The sequence below is a fragment of the Geospiza fortis genome, unplaced genomic scaffold (genome assembly GCF_000277835.1).
Source record: "Geospiza fortis unplaced genomic scaffold, GeoFor_1.0 scaffold408, whole genome shotgun sequence".
Lineage (NCBI taxonomy): Eukaryota > Metazoa > Chordata > Aves > Passeriformes > Thraupidae > Geospiza > Geospiza fortis.
This window is the reverse complement of record NW_005054330.1, coordinates 3,673,330-3,690,762: the sequence shown is the minus strand read 5'-3', so window position 1 is coordinate 3,690,762 and position 17,433 is coordinate 3,673,330. Positions and strand designations below refer to the sequence as shown.

The window sequence follows — 17,433 nt, the reverse complement described above, 5'->3', positions numbered from 1 at the left end:
AAATTTATTTGGTTTGATAAAATAATTATCAAGATTTGAGTGACTAAGAATCTGTTAGACTGCTGTAATGAGTGCATCAGTGCATCACTGTTTCCATCTGGAGGCTGACTTGGAAACAGCCTCTTTGAAAGCTGTTCTGAAAATACTGATCTGAAGCAGCATCATGTTTACCTCAAAAGTAAACTCAGAACTGTGTGTGTTTCAAGATTTGGTTTCTCTGTTTACACTGTTAATGTTTTGTTGTTGGGAAAGGACTTCATATTAGTGGGCAGCTAAAGCAGCATTTGAGATTCAGTGCTGATTAAATGCATGGCAATTACTTAGGGAGGGAATGTTCCTAATTTGCATTTCCAGTGATCAGCTCTGTACTCGTTAATACTACAGAAGGATGAGCTTAGAGCTGTTATGATTCTTGGAAAATGTCAGCTCAATGCTTAGTGGCATTCAGTAAAGCAAACCAAGTGTGAAGAAATAGAACAGAAATAGAGAATAAAACAGAAAACATGCCATTCTCTACCTTTCAGTTGGTTTTGAGTCTGTGATCGTAGTTATTACATTTCTCCCAGTGATATGAGGAGAGCAGGATTTCAGAGTACTGCTCTCCATAACACAAAGAGCTGTTTAGCCTGGGTCTCTGTTGGGAGATGCTGCATGAGGAACAGAGGAATCCAGTAGGATTTGCCAACACTGATAACGTTGTCAGTGGCACAGGGATGGTGACTGGGGAGCAGCTGTGCTCACTGTCTGTACCTATGGAAAAGGCTGGGAGGGAGGAAAGGAGCAGGTGAAGTTTACTTGCAGCGTTTTTAAGCTGTGGAATTTGGTATCACAGAGCACTCTAGACATTGCAGTTTTTAAAAAACCACCAAGCAAGTTAGCAGAAAAAGCCCCTCATTGAGTGCTCCCTGTGGTTTAGAGTCCCACAGTGGCAGATCCATGGAAGATGAGAGAGGCATTGGAATTTGTTTCCCTTTTCAGTGTATATATAAATATAATGTATATATTTCATGTATTTGCTGCTGGTCCCTGATGGAGTGGGATTGCTGAGTTTACAGTGCTTGATCCCAGGTGGTACAACTGTGTTTGTTGAATACTGTGTTGCTCCTAATTACCCTTTGATTTTTAGTGTAGCTCTGACTTTCTCAATAAACAAGCCACAAAACAAAAATACTGTATTCAAAGTGTAAACCAGTTGTGGGCTGTACAGGTTTGTCACCATTCCAAGAGTGTCACAGAGTTCCTTGCTGTCTGTGTGCTGGTCCAGAATTGGCTACATCATCAATTCTGTCTGTATAATGAAAACTCACAATTATTGAATGACCAAGAATTGTTACCTCCTGCAGCAGGCATGAAAAGAAGGTGATGAGAGAGGGATTCTTTTAAAGGAAAACTGCAAGTTAATGTTTGTTTCACGATTTTACCAGTTACTCAGGAGATGCAATTGTTTGAACCACCATCTTATCAGCAACAATTAAACTTAATTTTTCTCTTTCCTTTTATACAAATACACAGAGGCACAATCTACTCAACAAAACAACTGCAGATATTTCAATATATTAGTAGTATTGTTGGTGTCATTTCATTTGCTTAGTAAATGGTTGCATGTACATGATCCTCCTAAATCTTCCCATCTGCTTGATAGCTTCATCCAATTTTAAGCCATCTCTGTTTAAAAAGCCCTGATATTGATTGCAAGAACATTGTTTTCAAGAAGTGGAAGCTAAATATATAGATAGGATGCTGGTTTTATTTATTATTTTAAAATTTATTTAGCAGGGAAGTAATTTCTTCTGTCTCAGTAGCATCTGTTCTGTCTCTCCAAGGCATGAAGTACCGACTGACATACCTGGGTGTTTCATTATCTAGTGTTTTATTCTCTGCTATGACTTAGTGAAAATGCCGAGAAAATTGGCCTGTTATTGTATTGCTCTCAGATTATTTATTTTATTTTTATTATTGTTTTCGTTCACATGGAGAAGCCTAAAAAGCATCTCCTGGTGCTTTGCCTGCTGTGCATCCTCATTTGTACGGGCCCAGTGGCCCCAGAGCCCCTGCAGCAGGGCAGCTGTCTCTGGGTGTCCTTTGGGCACAGGGGGAGAGGGGTCTGCCCTCCCCAGCTGCAGCCAGAGCTGTGCCCGGCAGAGCCTCCCTGTCGCTCTGTGCTGTCACTCCTGTCAGCTCTGCAGCCAAAACCTCTTCCTTGCAGCTTCAACCTTGGAAGTCTTTCTCACTAATGGTGTTTCTGCTTTTCTGCTTAACCTGTTTCTGCTCCAGTCAGCAGGGGCTTTTTGTCATTTTAATGAGCTCTCTTTGTCATTATTCTTCCTTTCCATCCCATGAGCATTTTTCTACTTGAGTTGAGAGATTCAGAGACATCTTCTGTAATTCAGTTCTTGCTTTTCACTGTGGACCAGAGAGTGTCTTTCTTCTTTTGTTTTAATGTGGCAGACCCTAATGCTTTGCTTTTGTGTAATACTGAAATTCTGCACAAGTCCCTTTGCCTGTAATCTTATCTAGCTTTTTCGAGGTTAGGAGGAAGAGATTACAACAATTTTGCCTGCTGCATAATTATTTTCTGAAGTCTCTAAGCTGTCCTCTACAGTTTCTTCGTTTCTGTCTTTAGAGGAGGCTCTTCTGATTATCTGTACTGAGTCTCTTTATGTAAGCTAATTGCACACAAGCTGCTCTGTTCCTGTAGCCTGGGAGAACCTTGCCATGCTTTAGAAAGGTTCTTTTTGGGGTTGTTTTCTAAGGATTCAGGGAGCTGGGTTTATTTTTTGAATATGTAGCTAAAGTAATGGCATGCAGCTGGGCTTATGACATTCATCATTGCCTTTCCTTCAAACCCTCTGTGTAACAGTCAGCTGCTGAGTCTTGTCTTTCAGATACAGCTTTTAGTCAGGTGAAGTATTTCTTCCCTAACTGATCTATCAGTTATTTCCCTGACAGGGTGTCCCTACAGGAAAGTTAAGAAATATCTGCCAGGGCAAAGTGAGGTTTCTGTGGTTGTGGTAGGATTTTCCATTACTGACTTTATTGACTGCAGCCTATTTTCACTTCACATTTTCAGTATAATCACTGTACACAATTAACTGTCTAAAAGTAAATATTATAAAACAAATGTAGCAGAGGAACCTCCCACTGTTTGCTACTCCTACATTTGATGCCTGGTTTATCTGAAAGTATGTATTCTTTCATGGAAATACACTTTGTGTGGCAGTCATAACCTGGTATTTTTTGGGGAGCAGCAGAAGCTTGTGAATGTGTCTAATGTACCACTCAACAACCTTGCCATTGACCTTTGGGATGGTAAGAAAGGAACATCTGCTCTGCTCTATAGCAGTCTGTCTTCACATTTTCAATTTTCTTAATTTCTCTCTAGACACTTAATAGCTCTGAAAACCATGGAGCCTCCTTACCAGAGCATAGCTAAAACCACCTTTTTTTTTTTTTGCTGAACTCACTAGTTTAAATTGGTGTTTGTTTTTCTTCTCATAGTTTGATAAAACTGTTTTCCTTATAAGGGGTTGAGAAGTGTTTTCTTGCTTGTGTTTTGTTTTTAGGAGATTTTTTTTGTCTTTCAGGCTTATGCTTCCTTCAACAGCCCATAATCTCTCCAGCCTACCATTATCTCATCATTGGATAGGTTGTTTCCTATGCAACGATGCAGTTACGATGATAGCTTTTGTAAAATAGGGTGTTGAACTTGGTTACAAATGTGTTGGTTGCTAATTAGGTTTTCTGGAAGTCTTAATTGCTATTCTTTTTGTTTTCTGGTGAGTTTCTGAGAGGTTGGAGCAGTCTATCTTTGCCTGTTTGGCAAAGGTGCTGTAAGCAAGCCTGTAGTGGAACATAAATTGTGAACTGTTTCTTATTTTTATTTATTCTTACTGGCCCCTGAATGGCAGTTGGATATTCTTTGTAATTGATCCCAAACATTTTTCTTCACCTTTGTGCAGTAACTTTTCTGAAAGCATAGGTTGCCATCTCTGCATTTGTGGGTGTTGCACAATTCCCCACCATTGTGGGGAATGGTGAATCAGTAATGTTATAGTGTTGGAAATGTGTGTCTAATGTGCCTTTTTTTTCCTATTTACTTCTCTGAAACCAGATTTGTGACTTTGGATTGGCTCGCGTTGCAGATCCCGATCATGATCACACAGGATTCCTGACAGAGTATGTGGCCACACGTTGGTACAGGGCTCCCGAAATCATGCTGAATTCTAAGGTAAGGGCACAGAGAGCTGCTGGGGTGCTGCTGTTGCTGCTTTTTCCCTTGTGAGTTCCAACTGTACTTGGAACAGCGAACCCTTGTGTGTTTTTAGGATCAGAACGCATGCACAGTCTTGGAGAGAAGTGGGCATGGTTTCCAGTAGAGCTGCTGGCTCAAAATAAATTGTGATTCCAGAATCAATTACTGGGTACTAGAACTGAGAAGTCACGTGGTCAACTTCCCACACCTCCAATTCCTTGCCAGTCACGAGGCTGCTTCCATCACCTGCTGTGTCACTGAGCAGGACAGGAGTGCTAGGAATGAGTATTCCGCTGCTGCCTCCATCAAGGCTGCAAATGTTGCCTTAATGTCATCTTGACACCTTAATTTAGGTTTAGAATGTATAATGAGGGTGAATCTGATTCTGAATGAAGGCATGTGATCCTTCTTGTGTGTCAGTCTTAATCGCATTCCCATAATCTTCATGAAATCATTCCTTTGGTTTTTATGTATTTGAAATTACTGTTGTGTTCTGTGGCCGTTTCAAGGTGCATCCAATCCTTGTGTGGGTGGTGGGTGTCCTTCAGAACCCCTGTGTTCACTCCCACAGCCAGACACCTGTTAGCAAAGCACCTGGATGACACCTGGAGCTGTGTTTGATATTCTGGGACCGCTGTTGTTCCTATAGGATTTACAGCTTTTCCAGTTGGTTTGTTTTGGTGTCTCAGTAGCGTGTCCAAGGACTTTAAGAAAATAGACGTCTGACCAATTGAGGGTGTTTTCCTCCAGCTTCTTGTATTTTAAATCACATCTTGTATTTTAAACCCTCACTGAGGCCACAACACTGGGCTATCCACATCTACTTTTCAAAGGTATCACAACAAATATATTTTGTGTTTGTAAGAGGTGGTCAGGTTACAAGTTCCCGGTTTAATGTGTGATTCCTTTTATGATTCTGGTGCCTTGAACACAAGTGGTGAAGGGATGGCATCCTGAGGAGCTGGAGCCCAGTGGCTGTGGGGTCAATGGGGACAGAGCCTTCCCAGGGGAGGGGCAGTGGCAGCCGACCAGGCAGGTGGGGCTCTGTCACTGATGGGTGTCACTGCTGTGCCTTTTGCTGGGGATGGCACAGGTTGGCCATACATGGGGATATCTCACTGTTCCATTCCTGTTATACCCCAGGGACTGCTCTGGTCTCCTCCCAGCACCTTCACCTCCTCCTGTGTGTACAGAGAGTTGTACAGGGCAGCCAAGCAGCAGCCATTGGTTTGGCCATCTCCCCTTTGCCAAAGGGCTGGTCCTGGAGTGCAGCTTAGATCCCCTCAGGGACAGCTGCTTTCACACCTGTTCAGCACTCTGTCAGGGCCTGTGCAATTCAGAATACCTGGTTTCCAAAATGTTTTAGTTTAAATTGTGTGGTTATAAAATTAGGGAATCTCAACAATTTGCAGTTGGTAACAGATTTGGCTAAACTTAAAAAATCCTTTTGGAAAATTGTCTCTTGGAGACAATCATGCTACCCCTTCAAAGTAGTGTTTTGATATATGGTTCTTAATTATTTCATTTGTACAGAAAAAAACCCAAACAGCATGAGCAAAACACGACTCATCTAAAAAAGAAAAAGATGATTTGTGTGCACTTTCACAGTTTACTAAAGTAACATGTTGCTGCTATTATACAAAAATTTGACAAAAATGTGTTTCTGCTTCACTTGCAGGGTTACACCAAGTCTATTGACATCTGGTCAGTGGGCTGCATTCTGGCAGAGATGCTCTCCAACAGACCCATCTTCCCAGGAAAACACTACCTTGACCAACTTAACCATATCCTTGGTAAGCATTATGGAAAAGCAGCATTCCCACATCCATCTGTCTCTCCATTGTTTCTGCCAGCTGGGCTGGCCTTTCTCCAGTGGGTCACTGTAAAACGTGTGGATCTGCAGGTGTGTCCTCTGTCCCCTCTTGTTATTTTTGCAGCAATTGCTACAGGTAACCATTGTTTTGGGGATAGCTAGAGAATACTTAGCAATTTATATATTACATCAGCAGATATATTTTTAAAACAAAAAAAAAAAAGCTCATATATTATTAGGTCCAGGTCAAATTTTTTAAAATTTCTTTTCCTACCACTTACTGGGATCTTTCTAAGAGATTACAGATCATTAGAAAACTCAGATCCATTTATTTTTTTAACAAATGGTTTTTTGTAAAAGTTTCTAAAAACTACTCAGACATTCTCTATCCTTAAAACATTTGGTCTGAAATCTCCTTCCCAGCAGTTTTAATACTGAGTTTTCATAGAATCACAGAATTTTCTAGGTTGGAAGAGACCTTTAAGATCATCGAGTCCAACCCGTTTTAGCAGATGTGATACAGCTGTGTTAATGTGATTTTCATAGAATGCACTATTGTTTGTATTCATATTTTTTAGGTATACTTGGATCCCCTTCCCAAGAAGATTTGAATTGTATAATAAATTTAAAGGCCAGAAACTACTTGCTTTCTCTACCACACAAAAATAAGGTACCATGGAACAGGCTGTTCCCAAACGCTGACCCCAAAGGTATTTTATACTCTATTACATTGTATCAAAGTAATGGCAGGATGGGAGGTTCTATAACCTAAGAATTTATCTTTATATTGGAAATAGAACATGCAGGTGCCTTAAAACAACTCTGTAAATCTAATATAAAATCATAAACCAGCACAAAGCCCTCACACTAGTTTATCTTTTTAATGCAATTTTAGTTACTCTAAGATTACCTGTTGTGGAATTTGGTCTTTAACTGACATGTGAGATCCAAACTCTTGTCACTGTCCTTGGAAGCACAGTTCATTACTCAAGTGCTGATCATCAGCACTGGATTTTGACACTGGCATCAAACAAGTCTTGAACTTTGTTTCTGACATCAGGTAGGAGGCAGCTGCCTGCTGCTGCCCTGGGTAGAGTTTTGCAGACTGTGCATCAGTTGTAGGTCAAACAGGGTCTCATCAGTGGGTGGGATCCTTAGGTACCATAAAAGCTTAAAATTTAATGGGTTAAAAAATTCAGTTAGGATGTGTGGAGCAAAATTTATAAAAGAAAGGAATATAATAATTTTTAACCTTTCTTAACAAGGCTTTAGTAAACTGTAAATAGGATTTTTTTTTTTGCTAGACAGCTATTAATTTACCTTTTATACTCAACTTTGCACAGTTTAAGGGTGGTTGTGTTCACAGTGCAGTGCTCTTTTACCTGCTCTAGCACAATTCATAAGTCACTTCTTTTTTAACTGATATGATAATTTACTCTTAGTGGATATGATCAGGTACTGAATTACCATGTAAAAGCTGATTTCTGCAGATGGAACTGTATGGAGCTGATTATCCTTGTCATTGAGGAAAACAGCAGTGATTTATTCTGCTTTTCTAACAGTGCTCATCAGTGTGAGAATCTTCCCTGTGGGCTTTGACAGCTCAGATGGCAGCAGTGCTGGTACCTCAGCTGAGGGGGAATGTGCCATTGGTGCAGCCCCTTGGCAGTGACACCCCGAGGCCAGCTGTGCCGGGGCAACTGTGCTGGGGCAGCTTTCAGGAGCTGGCTGGCACTCAGGGCAGGGGCAAAGCTGTGCCCTGTGCCCGCCTGGGGCTGAGTGAGGGAACCACAGCAAAGCCACAGAGTGATGGCTCCAGTGCGGGCCTGAGGCTTTTGGAGCTGCCCTCGAGTGCAGCTGGGTCTCCTGTGCAGTGCTGGGTGCTGCACAGACCCAGAGGAGCTCACTGCAGTGTGGGGTGATGGTGCCTCCTCCCTCCCCAGGCTGCACCATGACCTGAGGTCACAGGTGTGCTCCTCATCCTGCTGCAAAGCTGCAGCTGCTGCGCTGCATCAAGAAGCCTCTGTTAAAATTCTGGTTCATAAATGATGTGGTGAGGAAAAGAAATGTGATGGAATTTAGGATACTGCAGATATCTTAGGGCTTCTTGCTCCTAGAATCAGTTTTTTCTCTTCTTGGAAAAGGGAGATGTGTTACAGGCACAGTAGCTGACCAGCTGCAGTAGCACTGATTTGTGATGTCTGTCCAGAGTTTCACCAGACCTCACTCTGTCTTACTGGATCTTCAGGTTCTTTATGGATTCTTTCCAAGTTGTCTTCAACAGATTTTGCCTGAATCTCATTAATATAAATGTATTTGCATCTTCTCTGGAGAGTATCTTCTGTGCTGCTGGTTGTGCCAGAATATTTCACTGTGATGATCTAGAACTCCTAGTGACTTCTGGATGATATTTTCATCTGTAAACAGCCAAGTTCTCTTTTCAGAATAAGAACCTATTCATAATTATTTATTTCATAAAACCTCCATCTCAGTTTGGATTTTGGCACAAAAATCCAAAGCATTTTTCTGAGAGAAGAAAAAGCCTCATCTATTTAATTTCTGTTGTAGTTCAAGCCAGATTGTACTGTAGGATTTGCTGTGTTTCTTGCCTTGCCATCCCTTCTGGGGCTGAAGGGCTTGAGCAGGGTAACACCTGTGCTGGAGCAGGGGGTGCCCAGGGCAGCTGCAGCCCAGGAATGCTGAGAGGGGCAGGCACAGCCTCTGCCCAAGTTACAGCAGGGGAGCTGCAGGGCTGCACTGCCATCAGCACAGACCTTGGGTAGTGGGTATTTTCTGGGTAAGGTCAAGGTTTGTGACACTTTTTTGGAGTGTGTATTAAATCCTTGCTCACTTTTTTTCCTCTTAGCACTTGATTTGTTGGATAAAATGTTGACCTTTAATCCTCATAAGCGGATTGAAGTGGAGCAAGCTTTAGCCCATCCATATCTGGAGCAGTATTATGATCCAAGTGATGAGGTAAAGACATTGTTAAAATGTAAACATTGATAAAATGATCCAGCTGATTATTTTCTACTTTAGTTCAAGGGTAGTATCTCTACTGCATTAATGGTGTTGAAGAACAAATTGCATCAATTTACCAAAATTTGTATTTCTCACTTCAGTACAACACTTGGGAGATGCCACACAATAAATAGATACTAGGGTGTCCTCCCTCTCCAGAAAATGGAGACTCTCAGCTCACGTGAGTCCTGGTTTTATAATGTCTGAGGTAAAGGAGGAGAATGACTGAGTTTGCCATCAGATTATGCTTTAAAAACCTGAATCAGAATTGTCGTTTATGTACAATTCTGAGGAGATTTCTGGCTCCTTTTTATGAAGAAATAGGGGAGGAGGGAATAACCTAGTTTTCCTTAAGGGCCAGATATGTTTATTCCAATAAATAAAAATGTTTAAGATAATTTTTCAAGTACATACTGAGTTATGAGCCTCAAATAAATATTTCAACTTGTACTTTGGATTTGACAAGCTACTCACTGTGTTTCATGTAAAATTTAGTTAACTATGTAAAGCACACATAGGACTAACGGGGAGTTCTGCCTTGAAGACTGCCAGTGTTAGATATTTTTGTGAAGGACATTTTCAGACTTCTTCCCCATCCATAAAAGGACTGCATGAAATTGAACAGCACGGTGACATTAAAATAATTGTATTTCTTTGTGTTATTAAGCCTGTAGCTGAAGCACCCTTCAAGTTTGATATGGAGTTGGATGACTTGCCGAAGGAAAAGCTGAAAGAATTGATTTTTGAGGAAACTGCAAGATTCCAGCCAGGATACCGATCTTAAATCGTGCATAGGTAAAGTCACAGCAGTAGGGGACACTCGGGCAGGGGGGACATTTGGGACTTTGGTGCTGCTGGTGAAATGTAGGACTTGCCTTTCCCAGTAACTCCCTGTCCAAGGACCTGACCTCAGTCCTGTCCTATTTTTGAGGAAAGTTTCTGTTTGCCCACAGCATTGAAGTGTCCACATGGAATCCAGGCAACTGTCCCAGGTGTTTACCTTACTTGTAGGTTACATTTAGGGAGCAAGAATTGCATTTCAATAGCGCTGCTTAGAATAAAGGCAATGGTAATGCTTTGAAATGCAAATTTTATTTAAAAAACATTTTAGGGGGCAGTGTTCTTCATATTTTACAGATACATAATTTTGTCATATGGCTTCAAATGCTTTTGAGAAAACCTCCTCCTAAATGTAATGTACAGAGGAGAAACAGCTTAAATGATTTTAAAGGAAAAAACCCATACACGACACTTCAGCGGGAATTATCTTTAGTTTTAAGTAGCTCCCAAATAGTGTGAGTAAATAAGAATAGGTATTTAAATATTCATAAATTAATTAGGATTAACCTTCCTAGCATTTTGAAGGTCTGAAAGTTTAATTTAAGATTAAATGTGCTTATATTCACTGACTGACTTTTTATTTTTAAGTCAATGAACTTAACTGGTCTTCCTGTGCCACAAGGCTTGCAAGTCTCAGGAGTTTCATACCAAACTGCTCAAACACTGACTTGATTGGAGTACCTGTGAAACTTCTGTGATACTGATAGGGGAAAGTATCAAAGTTTTATGAGTGGAAAGGAAAAACAAGCCAAAAGCAACAGGCTGCCCTGGGTTTCCTGGTTTGTGCTCTCTGTGCTTTCCTCCCCCAGAGCAGCAATCTGCAATCACTGCTTTGTGTGGGCAGCTCCAGCAGGAAGGTGAAGTTTTGAGCCAGGGCACTTCCTTGCTGCCAGAAATCCACGGCTCTGCTGGCAGTGTGCAGGAGCTTTGTGGCTTTGCTATAAGCAATAATTTTTCTGCACTAAAAATGTGATTTTAGTTTCTGCATTGCATATATCCCCAGGTTTTCATTTAATGATGAATTCATAGGAAAGAAAAAAAAGAAAGTGGGGGAAACTTTTAGAACTTTTTACTTCATTAGGGTAACAGCTGTTGCCACTGGCTTGAATATTTAGATGTATAGAAGCTCACAAATGAACAAATTTCAATTGTTACAAATACTGCATTTTGTTTATTTAAGCTTGGTAGGTGATATTGGAACTGTTGTAATCATTGAAAGGTAGGGAAATCTGAGGTTCGCACACTGGATCTATTAGTTGGCATTGTTAATAGAGCAGACCTGGGACACAGTAACCGACTGGTGTTCATGTCCCACCCATGTTTTCTGTGTGAGAACACAGCTGTGCATGTACAAGCAAGAAAGTTACAGAAATCTTTAGGAACAGGATGAAGCCTGTTCCTAATAGGCTGTAGTCTCAAGGAAGGGCAGTGAGTGGTTACTGATGTGGTAAATCATAGTTCATGATCTCTTGCTTGCCTCATTGCTCAGACCATACTTACCTAGGTTGTATTAGGGATTAAGGGATAAAAGGATTAGGGATAAAGATATCAGTGATCTGTTGCTAGCAGAAATTTCTGGTTTGATAAAAATATTACCTTCAAATGCTACTATGCAGAGTTGATTTGGCCAGGCCAGCACAATACTGAAATTGAAATATTGTACTTAGCTTGGTGAGGATATGTTGGTTATTTGTCCAAGTTATTTGTGGTTAGGATTGCAAGCTATGCCATAGCACAACAGTTTAAACAGAGCTGCTTGACATCCTAGCAAGGGCCAGTCCCCAGGAGTTGGCTTCAAATGCACAGTACCAGTGTCCTGCTGTGCATTCCTGTTCTCCTGCACACCCCCTGGGCTTGATCAGCCAGCTCTTCTCACTGGGCTGTTTCTGGAGATTCAAAGTGTCCCCTGAGCTGTGGGGTTTGGAATTGAGAGGCAATATGAAAATAACAGATTTTTGGTTCAGACAAACAATGTACTTCATTGATTAGTTATGTTAAATCTTCCTAATCTTTTGAAGAATTAATAGTTTAAAATGGAATGCCCTGAGATCCACTGTCTCTGAATTAGTTTTTAACATCTGTTGATTCTGCTGGCTCTGGCTGATGGTAAACACAGTGTGCACAGAGCACAGAAATAGGAAAGGGCTTGTTTTAAAAGGTGATGTTAAACTTCCTTCACTGAAATATGTCTCTGCTCTCTTGTAGGACAAGGACTTAAAGGACTGGGCATGCTCAAATGTTGCTGTTCCTCTTCCCAGTTCTTTATTGTTGGTCATGTCTTGTGGCCTCTCTCAGCTTATCCACTAACTCCTTTGAGCCATTCAGGAGGGCGGTTCCTGGTAGTTTTGGCTTTTCATGCTTTCAATGAATCTTTTAAGCCTGAAGAATTGTAATTGACACTCCTATGCGTAATGCCCATTGTTGACCTGTTGCAGTACTGTACTGTACGTGCACCTACTGCTGCCCGTGTTTTAACTGCTTGCTTTCTGGTTTGAAAGATGCAGTGGTTCCTTTCACTCCTGGATCAATATCCAAGAAGAGAATCCATTAACCTGTAAGACGTTTACACCATGAACTGTTTTTCTGACTTTACTGAAGTCGCTGGCATATTTTTTAGAAAAGCTACTATTCAGGGCACTTTAAGTCAGTGACATCCCAGATTTTTTTTGCACGTCCTTTTTAAATAGAAATGGTTGGTTAGTATCCAGCAGAGTGTACCATTATGCTATGGATTGCAGCATAAGTTGTGTTCATGTTAATCTTGCTTATGCACTTGTTTGGGTGTCCTGTGCTGTACATACAGGTATTCTATCCAGTGTAAGAGCCACATAGGAGCCCAACTTAAATGAATTCATCTAAGAAACATTTTTCATGTATTGACAAAATTTGTACCTTTTTTTCCCTGCTTTTCCTAAGAGAGATCATTTAAAGTTTACCCACGTTGGAGGCATAGTACTCCCAAAGTTCCTACCATGCAGTAGTGTTTGTACAGCCTGTGCAAAGGCAAGGTGGCAGCTGCAGCTGCTCTTAGCTCCCTGAGTGCTGGAAGGGTTAACACAGACCACGATGGCACCGTGACCCCATGGCCAGTGCTTTTCCTGGGCAAGGCAGCTGTATCTGGTGGCAAGCAAGAAATCAGAATATGATGTTAATTAACTCAGTCTACATCCTGCATACCAGTGAAATGCTTCAAATGAGGATTGATAGTTTTGACACTTGAATCTAATCACTGACATTCAGATTCTTGCAGAGAGGAACACTGCATCTTCAAATGAGAAAGTTTGATTTTACTTTTGCTCCTACAGCATGTCAGCATCTCAAGTTCATTTCTTGCAACCTACACTATGGTGATTTGTAATCAAGCCTCCATGAGCTCGTGACATGAAGTACTGTTCTGTTGTCAAGTACTATCAAACTTTTCTGATAATGCTGAGTTAGGACAACCAAACAAAGCTAGCACTAAATAACATTTAAAATTGTATACCTTTTAATGATCTTTTCAAGTATTTGTTACTGAAATTGTATAATGTGGAGTTTACTAGGTGTTATGTTCCAGTGCAGTGCCTCCTTTTCTTTCCCCACTGCTCTCTGTGGTGAGAAATTTGCCTTGTTTAAAATAATTACTGTGCCCTCGCATGACTGTTAAAGCTTTCTGTGCAAAGATGATTGTCTAAGTGCCACATGCCTATGATTGAGAAAAAAAAATAATCTATTGTTACCTCTGAGTTGTGTTCAACTGAAATGCTATTCAACAAATAACTTAGGAAAAATAGTTCTATTTTTAGCTTTTCATATCTCTGCTGTCTTTTTCTCATTTTATTTTGGCAGCAGTGAAGAATGGATTGTATAAAGACTGCTTGCTAATATGAACAAAATGCACTTGTAATTCCTGGAAATAAATTTAAATCTTATATCTTCACATTAACATTAAGAATTAGTTTTTGGTTTCCTCTTGGGTAATGTCTTTGAATGGAAATCAGGTTCAATTGCTACTGTAGTACATAAGGATGCTGGCTGGTTAATAACTCCAGGCTTCCTCATACCATTTAGTCTGCTCTTCAGAGAAATCTAGAAAGCCATTAACTTAGACTCCACTAGATAAGGGTGCTTACAAGATTCCATTTCAATTTTTTTTTCCTATAGTTTAAGTGTTAATCTGCCAAAACTAATTTTTAATAAGCAAGGGTTCATCATTAAAGGGCATTTTCTATTAGGAAGTTCCTGTGGTACATAAATCTCTGACGTGGGGAACAAATTCGGAGCATTGTCAGGACACTGCACAAGTGATCATGGAATCGTGGTATGGAACCTATGCTAAAAACATTTCTGTAGAAGAAATATGCACTTGACTGTTGATACCAGTGTAGAAATTTCTCTTGACCTTTCTACACATCTTTACCAAAATGCTTTTCTCACTCAGTTTTGAAAAGTTGAAATAGTTCTAGAATCTCTGCTACTTGCATGGTCATCATTACAACAGGAATCATTTTTGGCACGGTTGGAAAGATGACTGTTACTGAAATCAGTTTGTAACACCTCCATTTTAATTTATTAAGGAAGAACTTTGGCAGCTTACTTCACCCTTCGCTTTCCCAATTCTTTTTTTTTAATACTGTCTTTAATTTGGGATGTCTGGGGAGATGTAGACTTACCCTTGCATCCTGTCTGAGTGAGAAGCCGAGGATTTGCTTTACCTAATGTCTGGTGCTTTTGGGCTTTCTTCCTTAGCTACTTTTGCTGAATCCAATTGGCATCCATCAGGATCCATAACCACATTCATCAGTCTTTTACTGAATTCAGTCAACATTGTTGGGTTGAATTTGTTGATGCATCAAATGCTGAAGCACGATTTTTTTCTTTTGGTCAGATTTTAAAAATAGTTTAAAGAAGGTGCCTCTAACAACACTGTGTTAGGTCAGTTATTTCATCATTTTACATTGGGTTCTTTTCTTTATGCAGTTTTTATATTTTAGAGCGGAGAACAGCAACTCTTAATCCAAGTAGCATGCATATTTCATGGTAAAGATGCTTTGGGAATAAGGAATGTAAACAGTTCACTGTCAAAAACATTCCAACCTTACAGCTGAAGAAAAATATGCAAACACAAAATTCTCATGGATACTTTGGCAAACAAGCCTCTGACTCTGCTGTCCTGCGTGTGGCCAGACTCTTCCTCACCCCTGTGACACCAGAGCTGGGCCGCGTGCGCCGGGAGCTTCCGGGAGTGGCAGTGGGGACAGACAAAACCTGAGGAGCTGAGCAGGGCTTTCCTTGCAGAATGAGAGAATGAAAAACCTGTTGTTGCTGCCCACTGTAATATGCTACAATATATTTATACCATGTCAAAGTTGTTTGCTGAGCAACTGTACTATAGATTTAAACTTTATTAATATATATTTGCTTATGTTAGTGTAGTTTATATAGTCCTGGGTTATTGATAAATTTATTGTGTTGTTACAGCACAGTGATATGGTATAAATATAGGTCTATACATGCACACCATATACTTATGAATTTGGTCCCTTGCATAGTACTTTTATATTTGTACAGCAATGTCTTCAAGCAATCCCAGATTTTAGGGGAAATATTTTTGTAAATGCTGTGGTTTAAACAAAAAAGTCCAAACAATCCTTTTACTAAGTTTTAAATACATTTGTGGTTCAAAATGGTTTAGTTAACAATTGAAATCAAGACACTAAATTAGTGAAAAGTGCACATTAGTAAAGTGAAGCTTACAGTGGTTTTTGTAGCATGTGCTGTGATCAAACCAAGTGATACATCGGCAGAAATGTAAAAGTTGGACTACACGTGTAAATCTAGAACAAATTTCTAAAGGTTGCAGCTGGTTTACTTACTATTGTTGCCTTTTCTTGTGTTGTATCAGTGTAGAGCACTCTTAAAATACTCAAACTGCTTTGTCTTTGCTTTGTACTGTTGGTGCCTTCTTAGTCATGTACCCCACAAGTCCTGCATAGCTAATTTAGTTAATGGTAAGTTTAAAATAAAAAAGCAAAGGAAGATTTTATAAAAAATAAATAAATCATTTTCTGTATGTTCTTATTCATTGTAACAATTAAACATTTATATTGTGACAGATTTGTGATTTGGTTAATCTGTATAGATCAATTGTAAGTAGCAAAGGTTTATATTTCGTCTTATTCTTTTGATGTTGTAAACGTTTGTGATTTTCTTTTTTAAATCAGGTAACTTAATGTTCTGTTTTGTTTTTGGCATCTGAATCTTGTAAAAACAAATGCAAAGAAAATCATTAAATTGTGTCCCTGTATTACCAAACCAGCATAGTTCCGTGCATATCTAGAACGACTGGGACTTGGCTTTGGCCTGAGCTGGTCCATTGGCTGATCCAAAACTGCCCCTCCTTGGCCTGCAGGCAGGAGCTGTAACTGCTCAAGGTGTGTCCCCCTGTGTAACTGTACCAACTTGGAATTCAATTAGGGAAGCCATCCCAAGAAAAAACCCCACCGATGAGCTTTCTCTATAGACAGGCAGAATGTTTTATCTTTGGTGTGAGAAAATGATGAAATCTTGACCTGCTGAGTCATGAAAATTAATGTCACTGTTACCTGATGGTTCACAGGCTTTTCTGACACCCTTTCTATGGATATTCACATTGCACTGTTCCCATGAAATCTTGAACAGTTTTACTTGTGTAATCCTTAGAAACCAAATGTTTTCATTTCAGTACAAAAAGGTTCTTCTCCGACCAGAAGTTTGAAATGTGGGATTTCTGGGAGCAGTGCAAGTAAGTTCATATCACTGTCATGGACTTTTAACTCTTCTTCAAAGAATTGAACTCTTAAAAAGTGTAGCTGGATAATGGCAGCTAAAAACTTGTCTAGTTAATATGAAAAGGCAAAAAATGTGACCTGAAACTAAAGAAAGCTTAACCATATCTGGCAGGTGTGTAATAGCTCTGAGATTGGCTTGTAAAAATTCATCTCTCATTCCCCTCCTTGGCTTTCACTGCAGAGTACTGATTTTTTTTCCCCAAGAATAATACAGAATTTCATTTTTGCCATATTTCTGTGTGTTCTTAACATTTTTGTTGGCTGTGGCAGTTCCCCTGGCAGAAGGTGTGTTCACTGTAGCATGCACTTCAGGAAGGGACATCAAGGTACAACTGCACAGCTGCTTGGCTCCAGGAAAGTTTTGACAAATAACTGATTGACTTAACATTGTTGTGATCCTTGTTTCAGTGGATTAGTCTGAAATACCACACAAACTTCCTCTGTTTGAGCAGAAGTGGCTGTAAGCTCTCCATCTGTGAGCTTCAGATGTAGTGGGCACTCCTGAGCTGTTGGGATGTGGGTTGGGGTGGTGGTTCCAGTGGGCACCCCCAGCTGCTGGGGAGATGCTGCACTCAATACCAGGGAGGCTGGCAAGGAGCTGCTCTTGAGGACAAGCTGTGTTTATTGAAAGAGATTAATGTAGGTCTGATGGCATCAAACTGTGTAGAACTCTGACCCAGGACTCTGCAGACCAAAGA

At 40.2% G+C, this 17,433-nt stretch overlaps 1 protein-coding gene across 1 annotated transcript in view; it reads left to right on the top strand.

The window, feature by feature from the left end:
• The window catches only part of MAPK1 (mitogen-activated protein kinase 1), a 17,921-nt gene extending 1,525 nt beyond the window's left edge, over positions 1–16,396 (top strand). The window contains exons 3-8 of the mRNA XM_005421463.3: positions 4,112–4,228; positions 5,931–6,045; positions 6,644–6,775; positions 8,932–9,041; positions 9,754–9,881; positions 12,132–16,396. Of these exons, the coding sequence (XP_005421520.2) occupies positions 4,112–4,228; positions 5,931–6,045; positions 6,644–6,775; positions 8,932–9,041; positions 9,754–9,870 (591 nt within the window). The 3' untranslated portion in view covers positions 9,871–9,881; positions 12,132–16,396. The remainder of the gene's footprint in view (positions 1–4,111; positions 4,229–5,930; positions 6,046–6,643; positions 6,776–8,931; positions 9,042–9,753; positions 9,882–12,131) is intronic.
• Positions 16,397–17,433: the final 1,037 nt, after the last annotated feature.